Below are 10093 nucleotides of genomic sequence, written 5' to 3'. Positions count from 1 at the left end.
TCTCATAACTTTTGCACTGTAGAACACAAACTCAGTTTTCTTTCCAGGGAAGCAAGTCCATGCATACTATTACAAGCTCGTACTAAGTCAACTTGAACTACTAACAGTCAACTAATACCAACGTTAACTATCAACTAGAACAACTGCAATCATTTCGAACTTGTACCACTGCAGACACATGACCATTAAAAATATACTTGATATATGCGTTGCTTTTGAAAACCTTGATAAAATATGAATTATTTGCCTTAATAATTAATTCATTAAATGAACATAAGTGCACAATATATGAATGTTTAATGTTTGTTCTTTTAAATCTTAAAAAAAATGAAGCAACATAGCCACAGTTTTCATAATTATGTTTGCTTTGGTTTTTGGTTAACTGCCTACAGCGCTTACAGTGCTTTGATTTTTTACTTCGGGCAGTTTAAATTATTTTTGGTCTGCTGATATCAAAATTTAGAAAAATTTACAGCAATTAAAAAAAATCAAAAAAAAAAATCACATATTTATACTTTTTAGATAATTCACAGAAAAGGAAATAATACAATATTTATAGACTATTTTTAAGATAATTTGACATTCATTTATTTACTGTGTATTATGAGAGTAAATAGAAGAATAATGCTTTCGAAAATATTTTATAGTTAATTCGCAAAATCATGATTTATTTACTGAGACTATAAGATTTAATAAAAGAATTATACATTCAAAAATTGTATTAAGTACATTTTCAATTATTTACCAATGTATACTAATATCGATCAATACTAGATAATATTTATAAAGAGATAAATCTTACATTAAAACTACTTTTCTTTGCATATTTTGTGTTGACATATTTGTACGTTGTTGTCTTATATCTTTGTACATGTTTTTTGGTGTTTCTTTTTATATCTCTTTCGGAATTGTTAGGTTTTTACAAAGAAATCAGAGAACTCCTTATGGAATGGCGCGGTGGAAAAACAATTTTGAACCTGATATTAGAAATTTAATCACACTTTTTACAGGATTTAGTGTATGTCTTTAAGTAGCTGAGATAAAACTACTTAAGACGGTGTACAGAGCATGAAATAGATCATTAGTACTGTAGGCCACAGCGACCTGTCTCTTAGACTTAGATAAACAATCATTTTCATCACTCTGACACTGACATGTCTGACACTGACAGTGTCTTGCTAAAAATAATACCATATTTATTCTCTACGCTAAATACGTTACTCTGTTTCAGCCTCTTTAACTATCTCAAAACAAACTACAACATATATCTTGAATAAATATAGTATGCTTTGTCAGAATGTGTGAATTTTAGTCACTTCTGCACCTGCGGCTCTTTTCACAAAAAATCTTAAGAGTAAAAAAACTTGTAAGTCATACACATTTCAGTATAACTTACGATCAATTTTAATTGTAAGATTTTTTGTGAAAAAAGTCGCAGTATAGTCAATTCGGTACCTACATACATACATCATTACATGTACTGTACTGTAGTCAAATTGTCACCGGTTTAATTCAGCACCCAATGTAGTTATGCAGGCACTCATGATTAATATTGTGTTTTGCAAGTAAAATATTAAAAACTCCAGATTTTTGAAGATATTTTTGCTCACAGTGTCAACATTTATTTGTCACACATAACAGAAGTTCCAATGGAAACGTTTTTATAAATAATGCCATAATATTTGTTCCTAATGGAACTTATAATATCAATTAACTTCCATTTACTCATTTTGCTGACAACCATGACAACTGAACATTGCTAATGAACAAACAAAATTGGTGCCAGCGTTATCCATTTTATACAAGTAGACAGGAAATGCAGAAAACACAATTTAAATTACAATGATAAAATCTGTTTTTATCCTCATATGTGGATTAAACAATAGCTTAGGTATTGGCTCCATTATTTAATCCAAGTTATTTTATATATCATGTTTATAAAACATCAAAAACTACCTGAAAATGGTCAAAACAACAAGCAGGTTATTATTTATAATTAATACCATATTTTTTTAAACGATACCCAATCAAACATAATTAATAAAATATTGAGAAAACTTTCAAACAGCAATCAACTGATTATTTTTTATTGTGTATTCTAACTGCTTAATTACATGCACTGATTTTTTAACGATGTAGGAAATGTATCTTTTCAATTAACTTAGATCTGCAATAATTATTATATTGTATGTTTTGTAAAAAAAACCAAAAAAACCCATTCTCCCAATACCTCAAATAAAAAGGAAAGGAAAAGCTAAAAAAAAAAATATTTGGTTCCAAACTGACTAACTCCAAAATGCCGAAATTACTTTAAATAGGTGCTGATTTGACTTTTTCTACAGGTTCCGATTTGACTTGTACCCATTGCTTGTTGCACTAACCAGCAAACAAACTGGTTCAAATAATTATGACATCTTGAAAAGCTATTTTAATTATTTGCTGTCACACCGTCTCGACAACAGAAATGATACATATGTTTATAATTTAGAGTTCTATTCACACAGCATTAAGGAGTAAGAGCCAAGACTGGTTGGCTCAGCTCCAGAATAAAATTATGGGTTTGGTGTCGTGTCTTCCTGTGGACTGTTACTTGTGAAGTAGCACATTTAAAAACTTACTTAGTGTGTCCATCTTGTAGAAAAAGTTTTTTAGGAAATGTCCCTATACATATTCCCATTCATCATGTTCATATAAGGAATTTCATATTGATATAAGATAAACATGAACTTCATGAAACTGTTTGTTTGTCAGCACTATTTCAGATATCTGTTTATAATGTTTCTATTCCTTCATTTACAAAATCTCAATTTTAAAAAAGTAAAATAGAAATGTTGATAATAAATATTATCATGATTATGACTTGATCTGTTATCATTTTTTTTTCAGGAGGAAGAAGATAATTTTAAGATCTGTTTTCAGTTTGCTGATTCTAATATTAAATATCACAGATTTCTCAGTGTTGACAGCCACAAAGTAACTCAATCATTAAATGGGTAATTGTATATATAAGTAACAAGTTTTACTGTCACTAGGCAGACCTTAGATATGTTGGTTAAAGATGAATTTGTAGGTACATTGTTATCTGGTTTATGATGGTTAGGTACTGTTAATTCAGAAACTAATTGTGTGTATTTATTATTGCGATTTTTGAAGAATGGACAAAAATTCAAGAATAATTACCATATTGCGATTTAAGGAATATCTGTATCTGATATCAGAATGAGAGTTCTTATTATTGCGATACTCAACCAGTCACATTATTAGCAAAAATAAAAATCTTGCAATAATTTGTGGATTTACAGTATATGATCATGATGATAAGGGAGTTTAAAGACCTACAGATAGAGGTCAACTTTAAATTTCGCCATCTGAATAAAGATAGATATAACCATGATAACTGGATTGACATTTTTTTTCACGCTCTGATTGAAAAAGTTCTATTTACCTTAATGTTACAGTGGATTGACAGAACTACAGCTCAATATATCATCTATCGTGTCAATTACGGACCATCAAAATGTGTTCAGTGTCTTCAATCTTGTTGTCTATGTTAATGGCAAAAGATAAACCCCACCATACTGATCTGCATTCAGGAAACTCTTTTAATAGTATCTTTAAACATACATTTTATTTTGAATGGTTACAAAATAAAATATTCCTGGTACAAATGAAGGCTATCGCTTCTTGAAGGTGACTTAATACTACTTTTCTTTGAAAGTTATTTATATATTTATGTCTCATTTGTAAATACCACATTCCATTTTTTTTTCATTTTGAACTATTGTAAAATAAATGAATGACTGAATGAATATTTTATTGCAGAAGCAAACATAATGCTATAGCAAAATAACATAATAAAAAATGGCAGTAAACAGAGAACAATACAAATAAAGTCATAGCAAGCACAAGACTACAACTGTTTTGCAATTATAATTTGTAATCTTAACTTCCATGTCGCATTAAGAAATTTACGCATTTTTTGGTTAAATTCTTTGAGCTAGCTTGCAAAAAGAAATACAAGCTTTCTATTATTTGGCCATGAACAATAATATCTAGGTAAAAACTGTAATAAAAATAATAAATAATAACAAAGTAATCATAGGTCTTCTTGATTCACATTGCTTCAACAATCCTTTAAAATAATGTGTTACATGTCATTTTCCTCTTTTTGTTCTCATACTTACAAAAGATATCGAATCTTTCTTTAAATATTGACTTAAGGATGTACTTAGGTCAGGTTAAGGAATTTTTGTCAGATGTTAGGATTTCTTGGTTTTTTTCCTACGACACAGGGTAAAATATTTTGCCCCATAACACCCATTTATCGTTTCATATAAGACTTCAATAGCTCATTTACCAAAATTTAAGCAGATTCTAGATTTCTTTTCTTTCGATTTGAGACCAAAATAATACCAATGCAAATATAAGGTAAAAGTCTGAGTCAGCCTTTTCCCGACATTTTAAAAAATGGAATATCTCAATATTTCCTATCAATATTGTTAGCTTATTTTGTTCCTTTACTAATGCTCTTCTGACTTATAGTAACAATTTTAAATTCTAGATTTTTTTAATTTCACCTAAGTACATCCTTAATAGCAGTTCATTTAACTTTTTGTCCTTTGTAGGTAAATGAATGAATTTAAGTTGTAAAATACTTACTCCCTTTGGAAAAGATTCTAAATCCATACTTGCAGTAACTGTTATGCTCTTCCTTAAAAAAAACAGAAATAACAGGCATACTGTAGCCATTTCAACAACAACAAAAAAAGACTACTGCATATTAAATTTTAGTTTTCTGTGCAAAATAATATTTTTTCAAAAAAAATGGTCAATGCTTTTGGGAGGACACCTACATGTAACATCTGTGTGTAGTAGAGTACTTGTAAAATCTGTGTGTAGTAGAGTACTTGTAAAGTCTGTGTGTAGTAGAGTGCTTTGTAAAATCTCTGTGTAGTAGAGTGCTTGTAAAATCTGTGTGTAGTCGAGTTCTTTTTAAAGGTCATGAGAATCAGAGATAAAAGTTTTTTAAACTCTTATTGAAAAATATTAAGCAAAACAGAAAAAAAATATGTGGTTTGATTTCACTTTCCAAAAATTAAGAATTTCAATGAATAAAAAAATTACTTGTATGAGTTTTTGGAAAAGTATAAGGGGAGATAATTCGAAAATTGAAAAGAAATTAGAATCTTTAAAGTTGAATTACATTTGTTAATATTACTTACATCTTCTAGTTTTTTTTTCAGAAGAACTTGCATAAGTTGTATCTAAGCCTGATGATTTATGTATATATATGCAATATTATTGAATGAAAAGTAATTTTTACCAAACATGCATGTAGGTCAGTCAGGGGTACTACTTGTACAAGTAATCTTTGTAGTACTTGAAGATGTAAATAATAATATACTTATGTTTGAATAATCTCCCCTTAATTTTCTTACAAATTTTGAGATGTAAAAACATGCCTTTAACAATTTTTCTCAGGTTAGCTCATAATTTTTTATTACAGTTCAATGTTTCATCTCATTAATTCAACAAAGAAACTAATTGCACAAAGATCTTAAGTATTTGCACAAGACCTTCAAAAATTGCCCCTTAGGGGCTTGTAAATGAGCAATGTTCTGAAGATAACAGACAAATGAGATTTTCATTGTCCATGAAATTACACTTAAATGATTAGTAAAGACATCTGCAAAGGACAGACAATTAAAAATTCTATTAGAGTAAAGAAGTCCTAAGAAATTCAAGGAAAAGAAGATAGGATGACTTTTTTACTTGTATAAGTAAAAAAATCTGAATGTCTAAGGGACATAAGTAAGACAAAAAAAATTTACCAATACAAGTAAATAAAATACACTTGTATAAGTATCCAACAAATTTACTTATATAAGTATATTAATATTTACTTCTTAAGTAAATAAAAATTACTTGTACAAGTAGTACCCTTGACTGTAGGTATAATTTTTAATTAACATGTCTTCTGAATTTTTTTCAGTATTATAGAAAAGTGTACTATTCATTCTGAACAAAGGAAAGCAGACACACTTAAGACATTAACAGATGAATTTTTAGAAACTCCAGTGTTTGAAGGCAAAAAAGAAGGAAAGGTAAAAAAGGGAACATTGTTATTGTAGTTATTAATCTAAAAAGATCTCAGAGGTGAAGTCAAGGTCCTGAAATAAGATAATTTTAACACTTTCATGAAAATGCTTTTTTTTACCAATTTGCTCAAAACGTGATGAACAATGAGCCTCAAGCACAAAAACATGTGAATTAAAAGTTGCATGAAAATAACGTTTTATCATATACTGTAAAAAAAGGTCTTTTAAAGGAAAAATTATTTAAAACTTGGTAGATGGAGATAAATTATGTGCCAAAATTAGAATATGTTTTTTTGCCAAAGATCTGTCAACACAATTAAAAAATTTCATACCTGTAAACTAACACTATTTTGCAGGTGTGACCAGTGAATTTACTAGCTCACCCGAGATTTTAGATATCTATCCATGTCATCAAATAACATGAGAATTTCTCAAATGACACGTTTTCACCCTTTTTCTAGGAAACTCGGGTATAAGTTATGGAATATTAATTAAAAAAATCCTCTAAATACTAGGCATATGCTCAGTTCCAACTGAAAAAAATTGTACGCACTATTACCTGATGTTTTATTCCTCGATATAAATAAGAAGATAAGGTATGAGTGCCAATGAGACAACCTTCCATCCAAGTCACAATGTATAAAAAGTAAACAATTATAGGTCAAAGTAGGGCCTTCAACACAGAGCCTTGCCTCACACTGAACAGCAAGCTATAAAGGACCCAAAATGACGTGTAAAACAGATTAAAACAGGAAAACCAAAAGTCTAAGCTATATAAAAAACAAGAAACCCCTATGAACCACACCAACAAATGACACCCACTGAACAAGAGGCTCCTCAATGCGGGTATTGTCCTGTATTGTTATTTTCAGAGGTTGACAGATATAAAGTTTGGCTTATTATATTTTATATTTGTATTATTAGTATTAATTATTATTATGATCATCAGTGAAACATTGCAAGATATAAAATGAATTACATGTCTATCTAGTAATACTGTGAAATATTTGACAATTTTCAGACAGATACCCACTATGGCCTACTGAGTTTACTATTGCATCTAGCTGAGTCTCCAACACATTGTAGTTATGATGGTTCTGGCTTAGTTCTACAAACAGAAGGTAAGTCAATTAAAGGGTTTTCGTTGGTGCACATACATGTATCGAGATGCACAATTTTCTGTTTGGACAAGCATATCAGAAACTTGTGTGTCCCTGGGATGCATCCTGGTTACACTAGCTGAGTAGTATAAAAATAAGGAGATGTGGTATGATTGCCAACAGGACAACTAACCACCAAAGTTCTAATGAAGTGAATGTAAGCAATTATAGGCAACTGTACGGCCTTCAACAATGAGAAAAACCCATATTGTATGGTTGGCTATAAAAGGCCCTGACATGAAAAATATGAAACAATTCAATTGAGAAATCCAACGGCCTAAATTATAACAATACAATTTACGAAAAGCAAATATTACAGACATGAACCAATGACAACCACTGAACTACAGGCTCCTGACTTGGGACAGGCACATAAAGAATGTGGCGGGGTTAAACAAGTGAGCGCTCAACCCTCCCTAACCTGGGACAGTGGTGTAACAGTACAACATAAGAACAAACTATAAAAATCAGTTGAAAAAAGCTTAACTCATCAGATGGATTCAAATAGAAATTCATCTAACAAAAACACAGAGTAGACGTGGATGGGTACTTATACATCCCAAAAACAAAAAGACTAAGTACAGATCTGAGAGTACTTGCAGTTACTGACAGCTAGTTCAAAGCCAATAACAACTTTATATCACCATCGATAGTATTCTTTATTAGCTGTTAAAATAGAATCCAAAAAACATTCTCATTCACTTCAGTTTTATTTGAAGTTCTATGCAATACGTTGTTTTGTTGATCAGTAGTTAATTTATTTTTCACCTGATAATGTATATATTGTATGATATTAAGGATGTTCGCTACTCTGTTTCAAAATAACAAGCTTTTTAAAAGACTGTTATAAATTGATGGTATACAAATAAAGGAATTAAAAAAGCAGCAAAAAATGAAGGGTTCATTTGCTTGTTTTCAAGATATAAGCCATTGAAAATTTGGCGGGAAATAATTCTCTCTAGGTTTTTCATACATTTAACATTGGCACCTCTTTTTTTCAAAAGCTATGAAAAAATAACAAGGATTTTATAAGATTTTCAAATATGACTTTTTAAACTATATGTAATAATATTATGAAAAGAAAAGTAGAGGTTAGCAGGCAAAATCTTTAATGGCACTACATTGTTAAAACCAGAGGATTCCGAATGTCTAGCAAAAATTCAAAAACAAGAGCAACTTTTAAAGCAAAATGGAGATAAATTGTAATAATTATTACTAAAGATATATTTAAAGCAATAATTATGAAACCATTTGTTTTTGTTCAGAACCGAAGGATGATTTTGATTGGACAGCATTTCTACTGGATGGTGAATACAGGCCATTTCAGGTGTATGATGACTTGGAGGTATGTTAAAAGCTGAAGTGAATGAAGTGTGATTTTATAGGATGAAAAAAATAATTAGAAATATTTTTGACCAAAGTAAGCGTGGGTCAACACCAGTAACAGGATTCCAAACCTTCAACCTTGTTTGACAAGTCATTTGCAAATCCATTTGAGGATGTTTGCCACCCTTAGTTTGGACTCGTAGTCAGATATTCAGAATCCTCTAGTTTTATCCATGTAGTTCCAATAATAATTTTGCCCGCTATACTTTTCTTTTTATAATTTTTGTCTCGCCTGGGACAGAAAGCGAGGGATTGCTTTTCCATCAACGGCGTTTACAATTGTTAAGTTTTCTGCTTCAGTTAGTTTGATAGGAACTACTTGTGATAGATCACTGATATTTACTATGAAGTTGCATTACTATCAGTACATATCAGTTTGACGACTATTTCTAGGCCCTGACCCTTAAGTCATGGTCCAGTGACTTTAAATTAATAAGCAATTTTCAATCGTAAGTTTTCCGCTTAAGTTAGTGTGATAGGATCTAATGGTAATAGATCATTGATATTTTGTATGAAGTCGCATTACTATCAGTACATATCAGTTTGACAACTATTTTGAGGCCTTGTTCCCTAGGACATGGTCCAGTGACTTTGAATTAATTAGCAATTTTCAGTTACATTTTCTGCTTAAATCAGTTTGAAAGGAACAACTATAAATTCAGAAATTATTGCGAGGGTTTTATTAATGCGAATGGATGAGTATCGCAATGATAAGAACTCGCATTCTGAATTTGATGCATATCTGTTTTCAGAATTTTCTTAAATCACAATAATTAATCTCTTATTTTCGTCCAATTTTCAAAAATCTCAATAATAAATGCATGCAATAATTTCTGAATTTACAATACTTGTGATATATCAATGATATTTTCTATAAAGTTGCATTACTATTAATACATATCAGTTTATCAACCATTTCGAGGCCCTGCGCACTAGTTGGTCCAGCAACTTTGAATTAATTAGCAATGTTGCTGTCCATCAGATTGTCTTTTTCTGCATTTCATGCTGACTGGTGAGACATATCTCTGTGTCAAAGTTTATATTACATATGGTTTAAAAGGCCATTTTTGAAAACCTTTTAAAATCCTTATATAAAAATTGTTTCATAGTTTTTAAAAGAAAAATGTGCCAATGTTAAATGTATGAAAAATGTAGAGAGAATAATTTCCCCCCTAATTTTCAAGTGATGGTATCTCAAAAACAAAGATACTGACATTTCATTTTTTTCTGCTTTTTAAGTTCCATTTTTTATATACTATCAATTTATAACAGTCATTTAAAAAATTTGTTATTTTGAAACAAAGGAGCAAACATCCTTAATGGTGTGTCTTGAAGTCCATTACGGTACCCAAGTGGTGAGCAACTGTGTAATCACAAAACCAATCAGACATGACTGCATACAGAAAGAACTGCCAAACAGATACCCTAAAAATGGTTCATAACTTCTAA

General features: G+C 30.1%; 1 protein-coding gene across 1 annotated transcript in view; it reads left to right on the top strand.

The window, feature by feature from the left end:
- Nucleotides 1–889: 889 nt before the first annotated feature.
- LOC127723191 (gamma-tubulin complex component 5-like) overlaps nt 890–10093 on the top strand; it is a 32893-nt gene continuing 23689 nt past the window's right edge. Inside the window, exons 1-5 of the mRNA XM_052229715.1 lie at nt 890–1018; nt 2887–2993; nt 5993–6104; nt 7120–7219; nt 8524–8603. Coding sequence (XP_052085675.1) covers nt 950–1018; nt 2887–2993; nt 5993–6104; nt 7120–7219; nt 8524–8603 — 468 coding nt within the window. The 5' untranslated portion in view covers nt 890–949. The remainder of the gene's footprint in view (nt 1019–2886; nt 2994–5992; nt 6105–7119; nt 7220–8523; nt 8604–10093) is intronic.

The sequence above is a fragment of the Mytilus californianus genome, unplaced genomic scaffold (genome assembly GCF_021869535.1).
Source record: "Mytilus californianus isolate M0D057914Y unplaced genomic scaffold, xbMytCali1.0.p SCAF_13, whole genome shotgun sequence".
NCBI lineage: Eukaryota > Metazoa > Mollusca > Bivalvia > Mytilida > Mytilidae > Mytilus > Mytilus californianus.
The sequence above is the reverse complement of the archived record's forward strand: the minus strand, read 5'-3'. Positions and strand labels throughout refer to the sequence as shown.